Genomic DNA, 23,547 nt, shown 5'->3' on the forward strand with positions numbered 1-23,547 from the left:
AACCACCTTCTTATGCGCACTCCCCCTTTTCAGGGTTAGTCCATATGTAATTCCATTTGTTTCCCCCTATTGGGTGCGGATGGTCTCCGCAGCGTCCTCCCTACTGGGATGGCACGCTTCCCAACGTACTGTCGTGTATTCCTAGAATTATCTAGACGCTAGCGACTCCCAAAAAAGATACCTATTCCGTAAAACTTCTTTTGAAGTAGGATAAGTTAGGGCCATGGGCACGTTGGAGGACCACGCCTCTCGTGATCTGGGTGCGTCACGCTTGCCTGACCGCTCTCTCATGGTGGGTGTTGGTAAGGTGCAGTCATTGTGGCGCTTTCAATGGGCTCCCATACGTGGATTTTAACAATCAAATCCACTTATAGTGCTGAAGTTCCCCCCGAAGGGGAACGTTCGAGGTCACTAAAGTAACCCTTCGTTCCCCGAGGAGGGGAACGGAAGCACTATACTCCGTCGCCATAATGACTGTCTCTTAGCTGTTAAAAGTCTCTTCAGCTTAAAAAGGATAGCGTCTGCTGGCGCCAGGTGAGCTTATATACTCAGTTGATTGCTTATGTCGCTCACCTGCGCAGGCTTGCGCTGCCAATTCATTCTTAATTGGCCCGTTCAATACTCTTTCAGACGAGTAGCTTCTGAACCGAACCTCCCATACGTGGATTTTAACAATCAAATCCACTTATAGTGCTTCCGTTCCCCTCCTCGGGGAACGAAGGGTTACTTTAGTAACCTCGAACGTTTCGTTCGTACGTCATGGCGAAACACCTAATGACTCGGTATCAAGGCGACTCGTTTGAAGCACTATGAGTATAACCATTTTAAACACTGTACTCTTACAGATTTAAGCCTTAGCTGGATACTTCACTTCACTTAGAGCTGTGTTACACACTACATGAAGGAGAATTTTCAAAAACCCATAATATGGGCTCTTTAAAGTCCATTCGAAAATGAACAGGCAACCAATGAAGCTGCTGCAGGACAGGGGTGATGTGATGAGAAGAAGGGGTTCTGGTGATGATACGGGCAGCTGAATTCTGGACCAACTGAAGCTTACCGAGAGATTTATAAGTGAGACCAAAGAGAAGATTTTAAAGAATTGTGGTAGAAAAATATATTTATTAATTCAAAAGTCATGTTGCTAGCCCAACTCAGGTCACTGTTTCATGTTTGTATATGAATAAATGTATATGTATAGATTGTTTCATGTGTGCTTATGTATGGAGTGTATCATATGTCTGTATATATAGTGGGTGTATATGTATAGAGTGTATCATGTGCATGGGTTTATCAGTTTCAAGTAGCTCAGTGGTTACGTAATTCACCTCTCATGCCAGAGATCTGGGTTCTATCCTTCTATGTATATGTATGGAGTGTATGATGTCAATATGTATGGAGTGTATCATGTGTCTGTATATATAGTGCCTGTATATGTATGGAATGTATATTCCATATACAAATGAAATGCAAATCAAAGTATAAATAACAGAAGTGAACAAATAGATTTTCCCTACCAGCAGATATTAGTATTATTTGCTGTATAAAAATATACCATTTTTTAAATATTTATAATTATCTGCCTATACATATCGGCTATCGGTTTCCAAGTCTGAAGAATTATCGGTTATCGGTATTGGACAAAAAATCCATATCGGTGCATCCCTAATATATATATGAGCAATATCACACTCGTAGCAGTGCTATATGGCTGTATATCGGCACTGGTGGGAGGCGTGCGTTGGCACGAGGCCGCAAGCTGAGGGCCTTAGTGCCTCAACCAGTGCCAATATACAGCCATATCGCACTGCTACGAGTGTGATATTGCTCATATATATATATTAGGGACACACACACACACACATATATATATATATATATATATATATATATATATATATATATATATATATATATATATATATATACACACATACATATATACAACATATATAAAAAAAGCCAAAGCTTCAGGTTTAGGTCTATCTCCCTCCTGAACGTGGAATGCAAAGTATTTTTTTCTGTGCTTGCAAGAAGGTTGACAGATTACATGATCCAAAATAAATATGTTAAAACTTCTATTCAGAAAGGTGGCATGACTGGTATTTAAAGATGTTTGGAACATACATCAATTATCAGCCAGTTGATCCAAGAGGCCAAGCAAAAAAAAGGAAACTTAACAGTGGTCTGGTTGTATTTAGCGAATGCTTATGGATCTATTCCTCATGACCTCATTCAGCTCGGACTCAACCATTACCATATTCCAGCAGACTTTCAAAGATTGGTCAGTAAATATCAAGGAGAGATTAAACTGAGGATCACAACTGCTCAATGGTCTACTAACTGGCAAGAACTACTAAAGGGAATTCCAACAGGCTGTACCATCTCTCCCATTCTCTTCATCATGGACACTTTGAATTGTGTGGGCATGAGCATGACTGTTGGGTTTGAGATTCCGATCCAAGAGACTTTTTCGTAGGTTTTGGCATATTTCACGTGTGTGCCAATTTTCGTGCATGTGTGTGATTCGTAGCTCGGGGGCCTGTCCGTCTAATTTTTATAGGTGGCACTGTCGAGTCATTTTGCCACGCCCACTTCCGAAGCCTATGTCAACCGATCATTTACACCAAGTTTGGTGTGTGTGCAAAGTTTCATGAGTTTTCGAGCATGTTTAAACCCTTTAAAAGTGCCCCGATTAGGGGCGGAATAATAATAATAATAATAATAATAAACAGAGCAATTCCAATAGGGCCTACGCACCATTTCGGTGCTCGGTCCCTAAATATATAAGAGTTGGGGCAGCACGGTGGCTCAGTGGGTAGCACTGTCGCTTCACAGCAAGAAGGTCGCTGGTTTGAGTCCAGGCTGGGCCTGTTTCTGTGTTGAGCTTCCCTGTGTTCGTGTAGGTTTCCTCTGGGTGCTTCGGTTTCCCCCACATGCTGTATTGAATTGGATTAACTAAATTGGTGTGTGTGTGTGTGTGTGTGTGTGTGGATGGAAGAGTGTATTGGTGTTACTAGGTGGCGACTGGAAGGGCATCCATTGCTTAAAACATATGCTGGAATAGTTGGTGGCACATTCTGCTGTGGCAACCCCTGAAAAATAGGGGATTATGCCAAAGGAAAATGAATTAAGGAATGAGGCCGAGTTCACACTGCAGGATTTTATAATCATCAGATCGCAGTTGTTTTCACACTGCTTAACTATCTAGGGTAGTGTTCAGTTGCTGCTGTGTTCATACTACTGTACATGATGGATCTGTGAAAGTTGGATGCACACTGCACGACTACAAAAATGATCACTTACAACTCTGAGTCTGGCTCACAAACACATACAAGAAGTGTTAAGGTTACTCATAATCAAGTGTGAGACTGGAAAATGTAGCCTGTGTCTGCAATAAATATTTTAAATAATCATGGACTCACAATGATTTGCAGCAAAAGGGCAAACGAAAGGAAGATTGTGTAGCTGGAAATGTTTGGGGGAACTGCAGGGAAACAAGGACTGTGCATTGTGCAAAGAGAGAAAAAATAGGTGGAAAAAAATGTTCCAATGTTCTGCAATTGTAAAGATTTTTTATTCTGATATTGTGGTCTATTACCATACATTCACCCTGAAAGTGGCGAGAGCATCTAAGTAGCCGGAAGTCAATTATTTTCAATGAGAGCCAGCAGCGTTAAGTGGCGAGGAGCAGCGCGGCATGTCTTCACCGGTGTGGGCGTGAAGCAGAGTTGAAATCAAGTCAACTTTATGTTAATGAGCTATGACGCGGTTCGGTGGCAAGCAATCAGAATGAAGAAGTCCACCGCTTGAGAGGAGTTCAGAGAACACAGACCTGTGAACTTTGGTTTTGACCACAGTTGTTCCCAAGGGTTTGATTATTGCGGTCGCCGGATTTTCAATTATTTACAATGCTTTCTTACAGTAACATACATTAAATAAGTTACTGGCAAGTTACCGGTGTGCATTAATGTTATATATATTTATCTTTAAAAAAACGGGAATCTCATGCGACAGGACAAAACAGTATTGCTACTTCAGGATATTTGAGAAATATGGACATATCGGATAATTAAGTGGAGCAAAGCCACACCACATGTAACTTGATCTTCCATTGTTAAATAAATTTGATAAGTGCGCAACATTTTCACGTAAGAAAGCATGTTTTATGCAAGAATGTAACTGATATGCTGCAACGGCTCCTTTAAATACGAGATCAATGTAGCGAATTTTGACGCTCTCGCCGCCGGCAGACATCATTGTCGCCAGGGCAGCCAGAGCGACCTTGGATGCTCTCTATGCTTTCGGTGTAAACGCACAGTAATACTCCTCCCCAAGCTTTCCATTGACCTGTATCCTGCTCTCTCATTGGCTGTTGGTTATCACTAATGTGTTTTTCAGTCAGAGCTCATTCACACAGCATGATTTTGAATCAGTGTCTTTTTCTGATCGTGTTTTAGATAGTTAACACTGTAAGATTGTTGCTAGCATGAACAAGCATCTATTTGCCTCTGATTTTGGGCAGTTGTCTGTCAGTGAGAGAAATTCAGGGCTAAAATAGTGCAGTGTGAGTTCTATCTCTCATTTTATTTGGCATGAAAAAACTCCTAGTATTCGAAAATGCCTATTACAAAAAATAAGGAGTTGTGTGGATTAGCATTACCGAACTTTGTTTTATTAAGGGTCTGCAAATATTACAAACATGCTATTGTGGTGCTTTTCTAAAGATGAACCTCCTGCTTGGTTAAGAATTGAAGAGCTTGCGCATGTGATACTTCGTCACTCACTGCTCTTTTGTGTCATTTTCACCATCACAGTATTCTAAAAGTATTACAGTTAAAACTGTCTTAGTGGTCTGGGGTAAGCTCAGACATCATTTCACTTTACACATTAACACATCTTCCACACTCTGAGCACTCTAAGGGTGCTTTCACACCTGTGAATCGATTCAGTTGTTCCGAAACAGAGATTAAAATTGTTACATTGTTGCTCTTTGCTCTTGGAGCGGTTCGCTTTCACACTGCAAAGTTTCTAATCGGACCAAAAGAGCTAAAACAAGTCACGTGCGAGTAAAATCTCCTTACATTGGTCAGAGTGTCAGGGTTTATTTTGCAGCGTCCCGCTCAGCTGTCAGGAGAGGTGGTGGTTTGGTGGTGACTGACAGGGTGCGCGCGCGTGACGTGTCTGAGGAGAGACACGGTGGGGAGGGGTGAGAAGGGTGCGCGACGATGCCTATTTGAGGACTGAGAGAGACGCGAGATTACCGGGAGATCATCACTCGTTTGCGGGCATCCGGAGACTCGCGAAACTTCCCGCCCTACTCATAATTCTCTCTTCATATAGCCGTAAGCCTATTACATATCCATAAAACACTGTGATATAACCGCGCTCGGATCGGATCGCTTTCTCACTGCAATCGAACCGCTCCAGGGTTCGTTTCAATCGAGCCGAGACCACCTCATTCAAGCGATCTCGGAGCGATTACTTTGGCGCGGAACAGAGCGCGATTGCCCTGTTCACATATGCCAATCGAACCGCGCTAACTGGGCAAACGAGATACGTTCCGAAACAAAAGTGTAGGTGTGAAAGCACCCTAACCCTCTTTTTCCTTAATTACTTAATGATAGGGCTTTTGTAACATGGGTGAGATAAGGAATTGTCTCCATTAAAGTCCTTTTTATTGATAGTATTTTTGCAACATTTGGCTCCATTTGAAAAAAAAGCCATTTTTAAGATTTACAACTCTTTGCTCACATCCCACCACTCTACCTCTGAAAGTTTGTGTTCTATTTGGGCTGAGGATCTTAATGTAAATGTGAAACTTTGAAAAAGAACCATACATCTATGTGCTTGTCATTGGATTCTAGTGAAAAGTATTTTACAGGAAGAGTTCATTGGTCTAAATGAACTGGCTCGCATGTTCCCTGCTGTTGATCCAAACTTTTGATTGCCATGCCTAACCTGCAAATCTTGTTCACATGTTTTGGACCTGTCTTGCTTTGTTTTCTTTTTAGGAGTCTTTCTTTTTGATTGACTTTCAGCAATTATATCTCTTAAAATGGATCATTCCCTGTAAACAACAACAAAAAGTACATTAATTTTCAATGGTAATTCTACAGGTACTACATTAGTATCATATAAATGAGCTTTAATTTAATTCTGACAACAATAAATTTGTTTTCTATTAGCAGCAAAAGTTTTACGCAAGGCGCAAGTCTCCTAATGAACTTAAGTACACAAAATATGTGCCTTGTGAATGGTGCGGATCGACATTTGCAGTTAACACACTTTACACACATTTGTTACACAAAAACATGTTAGGGGTGTCCCAATTATCTTTTGCTTGAAGACAGGCCTAAGAGGAAGGTCTAGATACCCCTCGAAAGGGAGATTTTTCAGGATCACACTCGAAACCAAGGAGAAAGAAAATTTCCCAGAATACACCAGCCACAACGACAGCATAGCTGCAACTGGAAGTCAGGAGATGGACAAATTAGTATTTATTGTCATTATTACAATTTTATTTAATATACTTTTATGGTGTTTTTGTTCTACCGTCATGCTTTAAATTTCACTATCTTTAATCCTTAATAATAACTCCTGTATAGCAGGCCCACAATATACTTTCACATCTGACCCTGAAAAACCCTGTCAGAAAAGTCTAGTGGCTGGGAATGACATTTTTACAGTGTCTGCTATATTGTTAATGTTGCTTTGTGTGTATACATAGATGAATATGGCCATGGTGTAAATGCACAGTACAGTTACGATCTTATTGCCACATTATATTGTTATGATAACATGATATTGTTGCCTTCAGTGATTTCTTGAAGATAAATACCAAAAAAGAACGTAAGTGGAATAACTACAGCAGGCACAATCATTGATCTCATAAAGCAAGAGATAACGATTACAAAAGAAGTGGTGTCCCATTTCTTAGGGGTAAATTTGAAGCCCTTCACCTTCACACTCTGTTTCAAGGGCCAAGGGGAAGGGGTAAGGGTGCAAAAAATAGAATTGGGATTGGGCCTTAGTATAATTTTAATTTTGTAAATTAAATTTACACTCATTTTTTTGTCAACAATATTGCATTGTAATTATAGTCATTGTCACATTTTTGTCTCTTCTCATTTGGTCACATGATAAAGGTTCGCTGACAACACTATTTGCTTAATTTTTGTTGATGAATGCAACACTAGCTGGAGCAGACAGGAACAGAAGGAACCCATGTCATAATCTATCATACCCAGGGGAGGACTGGCCATCTGGTAGACTGGGCAATTTCCCGCTGGGCCAACGTTCTTTTTGGGCCGGGCTGATCATCTTCTTATGATCTTATCGGCCCATAATACACTTAGCAGACTGTCGTGTTTTTCTGCCTAATTAATTGACGATGCTGTGATCTCATCTGTGACGCTCTGAAAAGATTTTTTTCCGAACAGACTGGCCCATGTGACATAATCTGCAGCCCATTGGTTCTTTTCTTTATTGACATTGGGCTGACCCAATAATAAACTTTCATTTTGAGCTCTGTTTAAGCGTGCAATGTCGGTGTGTATTCGAAAGTCACAACTATTTATCAGCCCATGTTTGTGGGAGAGCAGAAGCAAGAGCAGAAGTCTGCAGCGTGCAGCGGAGCACAGATCAATATATTCCTGTCTATTCTATCTAGTTACCTATCTGATCTGTCTATGTAAATGTACTTTTTTAAAATTTTCATCTGCACCAAGGCCCACGGCAACTTCCTCATATGCTGTTTTCTTAACCTGCAAGTCTTTAATTTACAAATTATATGCGTCTCAAGCTCCAAGAGGAGTGTCATTCATGTATTTTTAAGATGCACTCGGTCAGAAGACAAGTGCATGAGATGTCATGACATTTTGTTTTTGATTGTCAGCATGATGTAGGCTTGTATATAATGTATAGAATATGGTTGAAATTATATTTATACATGACCAAACGAGTGTGTTACTTAAGCAAAACTAATACTATTGTTTTTACACTTAGTTTGGTAGTTCTGCCCAAACCAATATTTTGGCAGAATGAATTTTGGCAATGCATTTTTTTATTTCATTCATTTGATTGACTATAATCTTTAATCTATGTTTAATGTTTCATTGTTTAGTTAAACATTTTTTAAGGGTCTCTGATACATTGCTTTTATTATAAATCTTTATTTTATTAATCAACATTAACTGTGTGCATCAGCAGGCAGTTTTTGTTAAGTTTATTATTTAATATAGGCTCCCTCAAAACACACAAGATGGACTTCCAGTGTGGATTATAATTTTATTATAATAATAAATTACTTTTTTTAAGTTTTTAATTTGTCAACTCATTATTTCCTATATATGGCTTTTGTGCTTTTATAGAATAGGTGATGGTAAACATATTCAAGGGCGTGCACAAATGGGAAGCATTTTGATCGATGTAGTGGGCCACTCTGGCCCAAAATGCCAGGGCCGATTTTTTGTCCCAGTCCAGCCTTGATCATACCTGAAGAACAAAGAAAAGGGACTGGCTCTGGGTGGAACCTAGGAGTTTTTTCTAACCGCAGGAATCGGCAAAGAATGCAAGGCCATTTTAAATCAAACAGTTACATTAATTGGATAAAAGTAGTTTATTTCATTTAAATATAAATAAAAGGTATTAAATAGTCTTAAATGCTATTTTGCAAGGTAATAATTTTAATATAATTTTTGATTATGCAATTATGAGTGTATGCTAAAGTTTGCCAGAATTAAATCTGCGAATCTCAGGATGCTGTGTAGTTAATACAATCAATAAAATCCTGCTAGATTTTACCTCACGCTGCTTTGTTTTTTTAATTAACCAAGGCAACACTATAATTTCTATTGACCTTTTTCTTCGCGTGCAAGTGGGCGCAGCCATGTGAATCTCTGCCTTGAGACTTCCAGTCTCATTAACCTCCATTCATTTTTAGATGTTATAAAAACAGCTTGTTACGCTGCTTGATGTTTCAATATGACATTTTCTTATTATATTATTCTGCTTTGCCTGTATAGTTATGGACACACTTGTTTGTTGAGCAAGTAGTTTAACTGTTTTTGCGGTTATCATTTCTAGTAATTTCTCCCATAGGAAACTGAATTGGAAGTGATTAAACCATCGCAAAAACGGCACTTCTGCATTTTAGAATAAGGTCTATAGACACCAACCTGCTGAATTTAATAGCTAGATTTAATAAATTTTATTCAGTATATGAATAATGTTTTAGTTTTGGATTAGTTTCTTACATTAATATTTAGTCAATATACTGTGAGTTTTAATTTCTTAAAATGTATGGAAAGAGTCTTAAAAATAGTCTTAAAAGGTATTAAATTTCACTCTTTGATTTTATTTTCTATACTTAATAGAAAGAAGTTATGTGTAACCATAAAAGTCCGTCAGCTAGAGCATATGAAACCAAGCTCAGCATCTGTAATGATGACTCATCATCAGTGGTATAACACTTTAGTAGCATATCCAAATATAGTCACATACATGTATGCTGTGTTTTTTTTTTTTTCAAAAAGGCTCTGTGACAGTTTTAACTGCTAGATGTCAGTTTAACATTTCACAACAAAAGCATCAGCTTGGAGTGATAGTTGGATGGCAAAAAAATAAGTCAAATAAGTATAATCTCTTGTTTCCAGCATGCTTTGGGTCAAGCTATATAAGGATTATAAATCCTTAAAAGAAGTGTAATTTTGCAAAAGATTATTATAGAGAGCCATAAACGATTCTATATTGTTATGCTATTTTAAGATTTACAGAGGTTTGGGATCTGCTGCATTTAGGATTAACCTTGTTGTGACAATCAGAGTCTGTGGTTTGGTTAAATAAGATAAAATAAATAAATAAAAAACACTAAAAAGGTTTAATCCAGTTGATAATTTTCAGTCATATGGCCTGTGTGAAGACCTGGCAGGCAAAAAATAATGGGCCACTGCACTGGGATCTCCATAGAAAAGTAGCACAAAAAGGTCATACTTTTATCTGTTTCAAGCTACAAATATTGGATCACATATCTAGTGACTTGAGATCTATTTACTAATAATTACTGCAATGCTTTCTGCATCTTAATTTAGGAGTCACTATTGAATTCTCCCTGTTTTTTTGTTTCAAACTGACTCATCATCAGTGGTTTAACACTGGCAAATTTCATCTCCAAATATAGTCACATGTCTGTTGTGTTTTATCAAGCTGATTCTGTGACATTTTAACTGTTACAATAGGTGTCAGTTAAACATTTCACAATGAAAGCATCAACTTTAGCAAGGTGTTAGTTACATGGCATGAAACTGGTTATAAAAAATATTTTGTGTAGGCTACTAACAATCACATCATTGTCCACCCAATAAGAAATTTATTTTTAAAATAAAAGCAACTTACTTTCCATTCAGTGTATACAAGTGACGAGTTTATGCATTTCATTAGAATTTAACCATGACTTTGGTTTTACTGGAAACAGCAGGAACTCAACATTCTTAGAAGAAGCATGTCTTATTTTTACAGCTCATAGATATATTGAATAGAAAAAAAAAGCATGACCAAGTGTTCACAAACAAACATATACATTCTGTCTGGTGGTTTTCGCATGGCTAAAAAAAAAGTGTTGTTACTGTGAAAATAAATTGTTGTTGCAATTACTAAGAAAATGTATTGGTCTGTGACCTTCTTAGCTGACTGTCTATATGCAATTAAAAATCTATTTTTGCAAGAGTTCTTTAGATTAAGTTAATCTTTAGATCTAAACTCTATGGACAACGCAAAACATTTTAAAAAACAGTAGGATAGAATATGCATTTGAGCATGGTTGGTGGTCAGTGTGGGCTTGGTTTTGATCAATGTGGTTACCACTTTGAGCCAAACACAAATTTTCTCATGAGAACAAACTAAGACATAAGAGCATTCTCATGTAGCCTTATTCACATTTATTATAAAGATTTTATCATGAAACTTTAAAATAAAGGCTTAAAGATAAATTGCATAGAAATTGAAGACAGAACTGAGCAAACAAAGGAAATAATAGAAGTAATAGAAAAAATAAATAACAATAAATAAATTTAACAAGCTGTCATGGAAAATAAATAGTGTTTGGGAACAACAAATGAAACCTGGTTGAACGAATGAGGATTTAGAGATGCACTGAGGAAGTAAGCTGATGAAAAAAAAGAGCCAAAAGGAGGATTTAGGCAAGAATCCAAAGTCCAGATTCAGAGTCCTTTGATGAAGTCAACAGAAATAAAACCTTAGTAGAGTTGGGGCTGATTACACCATGACTAATGGAGGCTGACTAATGGAGCCTAAGGTGAATGTGATGTCATTGTGGTGTTGGCAGAACTTCGATTTTGGGTGTGAAGACCTTTAGGTATCTTTTAAAGCTAAGAAAAACCAATGCATATGTTTTGTGCACATGCTGCCCAAGACTTTTTAAGTAAATTAATACTTTTTTAATGCATATAAGGTTTTGGACAATGCACGCATTGTGCGTTGTCACAACGCACGCATATAAAATGTAGCCCAAATTATTAATTTTCCCAACTTTACTAAAAGCAAACATTTTCATGAGTGTCCTTCATTATTTTCCATAACCTATTTATTTGATTTATACCTTAATTTTTTAATCTAACAACTCCACTTGTTGACTTCTTCCCACCACTGTTTTGATGTTGTTACCAATAACAGTATCACTGCAAACATGTCAAGTATGAAAGCCTCCACAACTCGTGGAGATGGAGAATCCTCTGTCACAATTTCAGGAAGGAAAAGGGAGCAAGGACTCTTGGCCAGTAAATAACGGGTTTATTAATCATAAAAACAATACAAAAAGGCAACAAAAACCACACAGAGGGGGAAACATTCACAAAAGGCAAAAAAACTCAACTGGGCTGGCTAGGCAGGACATGACAGGACAGGAACTGGAACATAGGGGAAGCATAGACGACAAACTGGCACAGGACAACAGACAAGAGGGGCAGCAATAAGCAGAAAGAATTAAAGGTTCAGGACACCCTGGAGAACTTTTTTTATATATTAACAGATTTGTGTGTGTTGAGCATCAGTTAAGACAATGTTAGCACCTGTCAGCTTTAATTGTGGGGAAAACTGGGTAATTTTGAGCTTTTGTCAGCTAATTTCAGCTTCCGGGTTTAAAATGATTTTTGGGGAGGGATCAAAATCGGCGACGTAGCGAAGTACCGCAAGTGCTATGATGACGCGTCGGTTTCTCATTATTATTCAAAGCGGAGTTTCCTTATCCTATGAGAAGAGCCGGCTGCTTAATTATTCATGAGAGCAAGACAGCACGTGCTTTCCGAAGGCAAGGCAGACGCAGACCAGTGCCAAGCTCAAGCTGTGAGACACGGACCAACGGCACGCAGTAGCCGTTTATGAAGGCTCGTATGTGTTTGTTTCCATGATCCACGGGGTTTGTTGCATGTTCTTCCCCGCGATCCTGTCAGGGCCGATCATACAGCAAAGCTGTGTGTGTGATGCAAGCATTTTTGTCGGGAGAGCAGCACTAGAATTGGAGAATGGCGGACGCTGTCTTTTATCAGGAGTTCGTTCACATTCAGACACATCGCCGTGCTGCTGTGTTTGCCTAAATCCTCCAGATTACCAGCAGGACTAATGGTTAAAATAGACGGGTCAGGAGACCTGCTCCACTAAGTCTGCATTTAGCTCTATGATTCAGACCCGGGGATTGAGGGAGAAGTCCTCATTTATAGTGTTTATATGGACACGATTATCTTTATAATGATATAAATTGTGGATGTCTGTATATGAAAATATGAATAACAAATGTAACAGGTCATTAAATTACTGTTTATTTCTTTGCATTTTAACTTTGTAAACTATAAACTCATGCGTCTCCTCACGGTTTGTCTCATTTTGTGAGCTAACTGACATCAACAGTTGTTCGCTAGTTCTCCCCTGCTGGCCACGCCTACTCCTGCCCTATGCTCGTGGAGCTCCACACCCATTAATCATGCATCTTTTGAAAAAATTCTGAAGTAGACTTTAACCGAAAGTGGGGGGTGTCATGGCCCTTTAACAAACAGGTGAACTGAATAAATGAATAATGGGTTAACCAGGAGGGTGAGACTAGATAATAGACAGGAGAGCACATAACACAAAGACAACACAAGCCATGTGCTTACAAAAAAAAAACAGGACTAGAACACGCAGCCAACTCATAAACAGTGTGTTCATTTGATCATTTTTTTTTCAGCTTAGTCTCTTTATCAGGTGTCGCCACAGCAGAATGATCTGCCAACTTATCCAGCATATGATTTACGCAGCAGAAGCCCGTTTGTTGGTCCTTCAACCCAACACCTGGAAACAGCCATTCACACTCTTTTACGCACACGTACACTATGGCCAATTTAGCTTATTCAATTCACCTGGAGTGCATGTCTTTGGACTGTGAGGGAAACTGGAGCACCCGGAGGAAACCCACGCAAACACAAGAAAAACATGCAAACTCCACACAGAAATGCCAACTGACCCAGCTGGGGCTCACCTTCTTGCTGTAAGGTGATTGTACTACACACTGCGCCACTGTGACATCCCACCGTGTGTTCACATGAAACAAAACACGACAGCACGTGGCCACGATATAAACATGAAGCCACGTGCTTACACCTTCTTCTTTACCACACCGGTACATCAACCACATTACTTCTACTATCAATCTCATGTTCATTCTTTCCCTCACTCATGAACAAAACCCTCCGATACTTAAATTTCTTCAACATGGAGATGGCAAGACACCTTTTTCCCAGTGGAGCATCATGGCCTCGGACTTGGAGATTTTGATTTTCATCCCAGCCACGTCACACTCAGCAGCAAACTGCCCCAGTGCATGCGGAAGATGCTTGTCCGATGAAGCCAACAGAACAACATCATCTGCAAATAACAAATAAAATCCTGTGGTCCCTGAACAAGACCGGCTCTGGCCCTAGGCTGCACATAAAAATTCTGTCGATGAAAATTATGAACAGAAATGGAGACAAAGAGAAGCCCCACTGAAGTTCTACATGTGGACTGGTTGGGCATACTCTCATGAACCCTCGAGCACCATGGTAAGGCTATAAAGCTGATCCAGTGTACCACCTGAGCGAAAACTGCATTGTTCCTCCTGGATCCTAGGTTCAACCATTGGCAAGATCCTCCTTTCTATTACCCTGACATAGGCCCCGTTTACACTAATGCGTTTTAGTTTGAAAACGCATAAGTTTTGCTACGGTTACGCCAACCGTCCACACTACGCCGGAGTTCTCGAGCGCCGAAAACGGAGCGTTTCGAAAACGCTGGAGAGGCCGTTTTCATTCTGAAACGCTGCTGCTCCGTCTCAGTGTGGATGATGGAAAACGGAGACATCTGAAAACGGAGGCGGGGCTGCAGACATTCACCTCTCTGATTGGGGCTTTTCCTGAATATTAAGTAGCCTCACACACAGTTCAGTCCTGAATCTTCTCCGTGTAAGTTCAGACTTCGCATGTTTGATCAAGGCAGCAGTCTCTTCTTCTCAGTTTGATATGGAAAACATACCGAGGACACGCGTCAATCTTCACAGGGAACAGTGTACTTTATAACTTCATTCACATCACCCTGGCTACGTTGTTTCACTTTCTCAACAATAAATTGTATACATGATTTAAGGAACTGCCTATTTTTATTTTAATATTAACAACTAAACAGACAGCAGACATGTTGAGGTGTCGTGCTGCATGAGCGTCATCTTCACTGTGTGGATATTTATAACAAAACGGAGCCGATAACAACTGCCCCCTTTCAATTTCAGTGAAAATACGAAACACAGCCTCTCTTTTGCTGAATATCCGTTTTAATAATCAATAATGGCCATTATAAAAGTATAACATACAATAAGTTTTTACATTATAGGAAATAAAGGCAAGCGATCAGTCAATATACATAATAGGCTACGTGGTTTCATCAATCATTAACTTATCTTTTGCGCTCAGCCAAAACACGTTACCTGAGAAAAAGTAAGATTCTAATGACCAAAGTCAGGGAATATGTCGTTAGATAAAGACAACAAGATTAATGAAATATCCCGTTTAATAAATATAGTGAGATATTAGATCCAGCGGTAGATGCTTGATGAGAAGTCCGACTAGCAGAGCTCTCATCTGGGTAGATGAGCTGCAGCGCTTGCCAGAGAGTGTCTGTGTGGTCACGTGATGTGCGTTTTCAGCGTTTTGGTGTGGACGGAGAGAAGTTCTGAAACGCTGGGTAAAACGCTAGTGTGGACGCGGATCGTTTTCATTCTAAAACGCCGTTTTAAAACTAAAACGCACTAGTGTAAACGGGGCCATAGACTTTCCCAGGGAGGCTGAAGAGTGTGACCCCCCTGTAGTTGGAACACCCTCTGGTCCCGCTTTTTTAAAATGGGAACCACCACCCCAGTTGCCCAATCCAGAGGTACTGTCCCTGAATTCCATGCGATATTGTAGTGACGTGTCAGCCAAGACACCCCCACAATATCCAGAGACCTGAGATACATAGGGTGTTTCTCATTCACCCTCGCTGCTTTGCCAGTGTTTGCCAGCTTGCAAACTACATCAGTGACCTCAGCTTGGGTGATGGCTGAGTCTAGCCCTTCTTCCAAAGTCTTTGCTTCCTTAATGAAAGACATGTCATCAGGGTTGAGGAGATCCTCTAAGTATTCCTTCCACCATCCGACAGCATCCCCAGTCTAATCTTCCTCCATGGTCTCCCTAAACTCCTCCCAGGCTTCCATCAGCTGCCTCTGGAGTCCTACAAGCCAACTAAGCCCTGTAGGACTCCTTCTTCAGCTTAACGGCCCTACTTCCAGTGTCCACCACCAGGTTTGTTGATTGCCACCTCAAAAGGCACCACAGGCAGTACAGCCACAGCTCCTCATGGCCACATCAACAATGGAGTCAACGAACATGGACCCCTCGTCTTAATGTCTCCAGCCTCCCTCAGAATCTGGTCAAAGCTCCTCTTGAAAATCCCTTTGACTTGAGGTTCAGCCAGACATTCCCAGAGGACCCTCACAATAAGTTTAGGCCTTCCCCCTGTCAGCAGATCCAATTCACCACCAGGTGGTGATCAGTTGACAGCTTTGCCTAGGCCCAATACTTGTGCTAGATGGGTGTGTCACTGCCAAAGACTATTGAACCATTCTAGAGTATCATGTGCACCCAATGGTTCAAACATTGTATCCTGAAGGCAGTGCCGTGTATCAAAATGATAATGTATCAATACACAGTACTGGTGATAGAGTGGTTTGATGGACATGAAAGTGAAGTTAGCAAATCACGGTGGCACATGTGGGTAGCACAATCGCCTCACAGCAAGAATGTCACTGGTTTGAGCCCCAGCTGGTTCAGTTGGCGTTTCTGTGTGGAGTTTGCATGTTCTTCCTGTGTTCACGTGGGTTTCCTCCAGGTGCTCTGGTTTCCCCCACAGTCCAAAGACATACGGTATAGGTGATTTGAATGAGCTGAATTGGCTGTAGTATATGAGTGTAAATGCAAGAGTACATGGGTGTTGGGTTGCAACTGGAAGGGCATTCGCTGCATAAAGTAAAAAGCCATTTCCTAAGGCCTGCACAGTCAATAAATGTAAGTATTACTGAGTCACTTTGGCGTGTTTTGAAGGAGAGAGTCCAGCATCACATAGTGACAAGGCCAATATTCTGCAAGAAGAATGGCTCAAAATCCCTTAGGCCCCTGTGCAAGACTTGTTTCTGTCATTTCCAAGTTTAATTGATGCCGTGTTGGCTGCAAAATGAGGCCCTATGCCATACAGAAGTGTTAAGACAATTGTTTACAGACCAGCATGTAAATTATGTGGGTTTGATTTGACAGAACATTTTGATGAAGACAAAAAAGTGTTAGGAAGAAAAGAGTGTGAAGAAAAACAACTTGCAATTTGGGCACAGTCATGAATTGAGCAAACTAATCTGTAACTGTCTAAATGTAATTTAAGGCAATTTGCACAAAAAAAGTGTTCAAAAACAAACATACTGTACACATTCTGTGAGATGGTTTTTACATACCAAAGAAAAAAAAGCATGTTGTTACTGTAAATGCTCTTGCACATGCTGAGAAAACATTGTATTGGCCTGTCTCCTTAGCTGGCTGTCTAAATGCAAAGACAGATCAGTTTTTGCAAGAGTTCTTTAGATCTAAACTCAATGGACAAGTGTGCAAAGCGTTTAAAAAATACAAGGATATAATATGCATTAAGCATGATGGTCAATGTGTGGGCTTGGTTTTGATCAATGTGTTTAAACTTTGAGCCAAACACAAATTAAGTCTTATAAAAGTATTCTCAAGCAACCTTGTTCAGCAAATTTCTTAGGAAAGATTTAATCATGAAAATTTTAAGATTTTACATTGGCATTAATCAGTCCTTTAATAATAAAGCCAAGAAGAACTCTTAGAAAGTCACAATGTAGCACAAACAACTTCATCAGCAAATGATGACAGGCAACGAACTGAGCAAATAAAGTAAATAATAGAAGTAGAACCAGACTGGAACCAATGGAAGTGGTACAGAGGAACTGACTGGAAATAGAAGATAGGCAGGAAAGGGAGGCTGGGTACTGACTCTGGACACTTAGAGTTGGCTATCAAATGACCCGTTTCCACTGAGTGGTATAGAACGGTTCAGTACACTTTTATGGCCATTTCCACTGTCAAAGTGTACCCAAAAGTAGGGTTGCACGATATATTGGCGACCATATCATTATCGGCCAATAAATGCTATTTTCAAGATTACCGTTATCGATCCGATGTCTAAATCGGAAAAAAGTCTTTAAGCTGATAAATTACGTAATTGTACAGAACTGCCTGCCTCGCGCATGCGTGGGCAGAACTTGTTTAGACTTGTGACTGTGCACTATAATGGATCTCTCCTCACACTGTTTATTTATTCGACCTTTCCTTATGGGGTATTGCTTTACGTTAATTCCTCAGTAAGTAACCATGTTCCTTATTATTGTAGATATTTTTTATTTAAATTATAAATTATAATCAAATTATGTTTATAGAAAGGTTAGTAATTAACATTTATAAAGTATTTGTTGGTATAAAGCATGTTTTTGATATACAAGCGAACACAGGTCTCACAATGCGCACGTATCACGCACAAACACACTTTTTAAACTTGACAAAAACTCTCGATAAACTACTGGCTGCTGTGTCCTTAATATGGTGTAAAGATTATTGTTATTGCGTTACTGAAACATCAAGGAGGATGCAGCAAAGAAAAGTCACTTATAAATAAAACTATTTTATTATTTTATGCAACAGCCTTAAAAGGGAAACATAAGGGTGATCAAAAGCAAAAAGACCCCTAGCCTATAAGGTGTCTTGTGGAATACCATTAAACTGACCAGCTATATGTTCTTTCCCTTATTATTTGCTTGTTTGCCGCATGTACTCGTGTGCGATCAGTAAACCAGTGTAATGACGGCATGCCATCTTTAACAGACTCAGGCAAAGTCCGCCTCTCCTTTCACTCCGCCCCGAAGGCCCAGCTGGCCCTCTTTTGCTCAAGGTATTCGGCGGGCCGAAACATTTTCCTCCACCAGCATCACTCTGGCGACTGTGCAGGACTTGTATCTGTCATTCTCAAGATGAATTGGTGATGTATTGGCTGGAAAAGTAGGCCCAACACCATATGGATATTTTTCAAAGCACGCAAAAGACATGCTTTTAAAAAAAAATTGACAAGTGTTCACAGACCAACATGTAGATTGTGTGGGTTTAATTAAAAAAAAAAAAAAAAAAAGTTTTGATGAAGACAAAAAAAGTGTTAGTAAGAAAAAAAACTCGCAATTTGGGCACAGTAATGAATTAAGAAAACTGATCTGTTCACCTACTAACTGTCTTAATGCAAATTGAGGCAATTTACATTAGGAGTGACTTAAATTAAGGTTTTGCAAGTGCTTCAAAAAGGAATTCTCTATTTGAATAACCTCAGTAGATGAGTGTGCAAGGAATGTTTTAATGCAACAAAATATACAATGCAAGGTATCTTGATCGACTTTTGTGTGGCTAAAACTTTGTGGCAAACACAAAGTTCTCATGAGAACAAATCAAATGTATTGATATATTAGCATGTACCCTTATTGAGTGCAGATCTTAAGACATTTAATATCTATTAGAAGACCAGATCAACTTTTTTTCTTTAGGCAAAACAACTTCCAATATTGTTGCAGATGCACAGTGTCAGCTTTTTATTAAGAAAATAAAACTCACCGTAAAGCTTATATAAACATTAATACATTTAATAATAAAATATCAACAAGAGACTTGTTTGATGTGAATTTTATTAAACAATAAGTCATGGTTTTATTGATTTTAGCCATAAAACAGTATCAAAAAATATAAATAAATGATTTTTAGTAGTTGTCCGCTAAAACCACTAAGTACATATCTGTGTTTTAAAATACACATATCATAAACTATTATGCCAGTTAGTTTAAATGTAGTGTGTACACTTTTATATAACAAGGCTGGAAAAAAAAACACATTCAAGTTAAATGCATTGTGTGGGAAGATGTAACTCCAGTAACAAATGAAAACTCCAGTTCGGTTGTGGTATAAGAAGTAGTAAGTTTAACTTGTATGCACATTAAGGTTTACTTGATTGGAAGAGAGATGATTACTGTAGTTCTTAAAAAGTAAATATTGTATTTTTTTTAAATACTAAATTATTATGTTAAGACATGTCAAAGTACAAATAGTGTTTATGTTGACATTATTTAACTGGTTAGGAAGTAAAGTTAGAGTATTGTTAGAAGATGAGTGGTACTGGAGAAATGCAGAGAGCCCAGATCGTAGTGGCAGATGCAGTTGACGCAGGCGGCTCATAGTAAAAGGCAGGTGCATTTAGACAGCTTCTCGTGGCTCAGCAGACCATGCTGGGTTGTGGCCAAATTCTGAATCAGGCCCCAGAAGTTTTTGAAGCTGATGCCTTCCCCATCTTTCACTCCCATTTGCTTCATCACTTCACCAACTTGTTCCGACTAGGGGGAAAGAAAGTAGGAAATGTCAATGGTGATCATGTATCATCTTTTTTTCTTTTTCCAAGTTTGTATGTGAAAAGTGGCACTTTGTCTCCCTCAAGTGGGCAGTGGTTGGTCTGTTTGGCTCAGTAATAAGTCAATACTAACACACCCAACTTTCAGTTAAAACCATTAAATATTGTAAATCTACATTATTAAACATAAAAAAACTTTCATAATCATATTATTTTCTCTCTAAATATGTACAGTCAGTCGACCAGTATTTCTCTTTTTGGTTGCAAATGTGAAAACATGATCTGTGAGTATACGTGCATCAGCACTGAATAATCTCTGAAGTACTGTTCATATGATACTGTTCATCGTTCAACTAAAACAAATACAAAATCTATGTTCTCTCTCAAGCTGTAAAAAGCCTGTCACAACATGACCTGATACTGACTGCAGCTGAAGAGCATAGTTAGTTGGATTGCAGGAGAAACTATCTTGCAGAGCAACACCACCATTTTGCTCCCTGAATGGAGCCACACCCAGTGTCTGTCGCTGGCTCAACCTGAGTTTAAACTGATCTGTGTAATCAGCCCACGCCTCTATCCAAGGCAACAAACCCTGGGAAACATTTTTCAATATACCAACCAAATAAACCCTTACACAAGTTATTTTCTAAAAAAAACTTTAGAACAAATATGATTTAGGGGGCAGTTGTGGCTACAAGATCTTTTCTGTTTTAAATATGGTGTGAATGTTACAGCAAATCGAACACAGTTCTGTTTATGACTGTTTATAAAATACCTGCCAATTTATGCTATTTAATTAAAATAATCCCACATACAATGTAATAGTAATTAAAACTTGCACTTTGGCTTAAAGTTATTTAGAACTGGCTTTTCCAGTATATGGGGCCAATAAAAACAAAGACAGAGCACTGTGTTTTCTACACAAGGTCAAAACACCACCAGAGTAACACATCTCTCTAAAACAATGCAAAACGTTAACTTTATGACAGCTGCAGTTTATACTTTGTATTCTAAAACACTATTTACACAATACAGCGAAATACTGTGTTAGTGTAATCTTTACTGTACCATATTCTCCCATTATCTGTTTTACTGTAAAGACAACAGTGCTTAATGCTTATACCGGAAATGAGTAATAGCAGTACTGAGTCATTCTTATCTTCTAGAATGGCATCATGGGTTTTTACCTTGATCAAAGTTGGCAGCTGTGAGGAGAGAAGGTTCTTGAACTCATCTGCCTTCAGCGTAGGCTGGTTATCCTTAGAAGCAGCATGGAAGTTTGTGACCAGGGTGTTAATGGCCTTCTCAAGGTCAGAATACTGGTAAAATAAGAGAGTACAGATAATTCAATCAGATGGAGACATATACTTTAGATAAATAGAAGAATGTAGGTGGTGGTACAGAAAATGCTATTAAAGAGTTTGGGCTAAAACACAAGTGTCAAACTCCGTTCCAAAAGGGCCGCAGCTCTGCACAGTTTAGTTCCAACCCTAATTAAACACACCTGATCAAACTAATTGAGTCCTTCAGGCTTGTTTGAAACCTACAGGTAAGTGTGTTGGAGCAGGGTTGGAACTAAACTGTGCAGGGCTTCGGCTCTCCAGGAATTGAGTTTGACACCCCTGGGCTAAAACCAAATGGTTTAAGTTTTAAGAATAAGTGTTTGGTTCTTTTAAAACAATCTTTGTGGCTTAAGCTCTATCAAAATTCAAATGGAAAGCCTTTTCACTTACAGTGCTATGAATATTAAAGTATTTGAAAATTATTAATTCAGGTTTAGACTACTCAGTGAACATTCTGACAGGAACAATAAAATGCCCTTGTTTTTTGTTACTCACTTCTCCAAGACTAAACATCATATCAATGGACTCTGTAAACTGTGTTTATTTAAACTGCAAACTTTCGCAGAATTATTCAGGATAGTACCTGAAATACCTGCATATCAGGCCCAACACAGCCCGCCCCTCTGTGTACATAAGCACACAGACAGAAACCATTTTGCTGCTTTGTTCAGACAAAAGTTTAGGATTTCATAGCTTTGACTTTACTTTATAATGTGGAAATGATAGGCTGCATTAATGTTCCTGTCTACATAAGGCCTAACAAATACATATCTAACTTATACAGACTAATTCAGAAACTTTCTGCATACTTTTCCTAATTAACATAAAAAATCTTCGTCTTGCCCCTGCCTGATTGATTCCCCGTGCTTTCCATTTCTACACAATGGCAGCATGTCAAAACCCACTGAGCTGCCTGTTTAGATCGACAGCATTTTTGGGGGGTATCATAAGTCATGGGGGTGGTACCGCAGTCAGTTCGCTGTCGATTTTGACTCACAGTCGTGTCGTTTGCATAGATAAAACTACGAGCGTTCAGAAAGGCACAGAAAGTTTTAGCTCATATGGCTTGAATTATCTGGCCGTATTTCTGAGATTCTTTGTTAGCCATCAGCAACACAGAAAGCGTTCCTGAGTTAAAACATGAAGATTCGGTGCATGATGTGTCAAAGAACGCATATGCGTCTTTAAGAGTTAGATTACTTTAAATCAATACAAAACAAGACACTTGGGTCTAGAAATAGAAATAAATAATATCACAGCGGTAAAAGAAATCAATCAAACAAATGGTTGCGTCAGTGGCAAGTTATCTCGTGTAACAGGTAAACATAGCGCGAACTCTAACCAAAAACTTAAACAACTGTTAAAGAAACTATTTCGGTGCCTTTGACAACAACATAATACATTTCTGGACACCGTTTAGGTCAAATGTGGAAGATTACCGAGACTGACAGGCAAACGCCAAGTTTAAGAGGCGCAGTCCGCTTCCAAACTGACGAGGATCAGCTTACATAAAACACACATAAACTAAACGCCTAAAACTAATCTGTAACAAACGAACAATAATATATACAATATACTGAACACCACATACCTGAGTCGCCATTTGATTTGGTTTGTTATATTTTCTTGGCTCTAGAAAACTTTACTCTTGCCGTCGTGTTGTACTCGATATACTTCACACTCTCAGCTTCCCATAGCTTCTGTCACATCTTGGCTGGCATCCTGAATCCTCCCACTCGGGCAGAGAGAAAACAAAACTAAACCCACCTTCCTTCTCAGTGACTTCTATGGCAGTGGTTCTCAAACTTTTTTCATCAAATACCACCTCAGAAAAGAATTGTCTCTCCAAGTACCACCAAAATGAGCAGTATTGAAATACAATAGCGTAGTAGGCCCAGTAAAGCAGCTACAACTCTGCACAGTTAAAAAAAGTGGCAGATTGCCTCAGAAATATAGGCTATATGTCATAAATGGCATATTATATACATCATTTTTGATAAATTTTGAAATGTGTGTAGCATGTACATGACATATTTCATTCCTCCGCGTACCACTAGAAGGAAGCCTGCGTACCACTAGTGGTACACGTACCACAGTTTGAGAACCACTGTTCTATGGGAATAAATGTCTTGTAATTTGATGCTTTCGGACA

General features: G+C 39.0%; 1 protein-coding gene across 1 annotated transcript; it reads right to left on the reverse strand.

The window, feature by feature from the left end:
• Window positions 1-19,330: 19,330 nt before the first annotated feature.
• s100v2 (S100 calcium binding protein V2) lies at window positions 19,331-23,100 on the reverse strand. Its single transcript, NM_001080161.2, is given in 3 exon segments — window positions 19,331-20,038; window positions 21,240-21,371; window positions 22,987-23,100. Coding segments are annotated over 3 exon segments (303 nt in total). The 5' UTR covers window positions 22,999-23,100; the 3' UTR covers window positions 19,331-19,879.
• Between the last annotated feature and the right edge of the window lie 447 nt (window positions 23,101-23,547).

This window comes from Danio rerio, chromosome 19 (genome assembly GCF_052040795.2).
Source record: "Danio rerio strain M-AB ecotype USA chromosome 19, GRCz13ab, whole genome shotgun sequence".
NCBI lineage: Eukaryota > Metazoa > Chordata > Actinopteri > Cypriniformes > Danionidae > Danio > Danio rerio.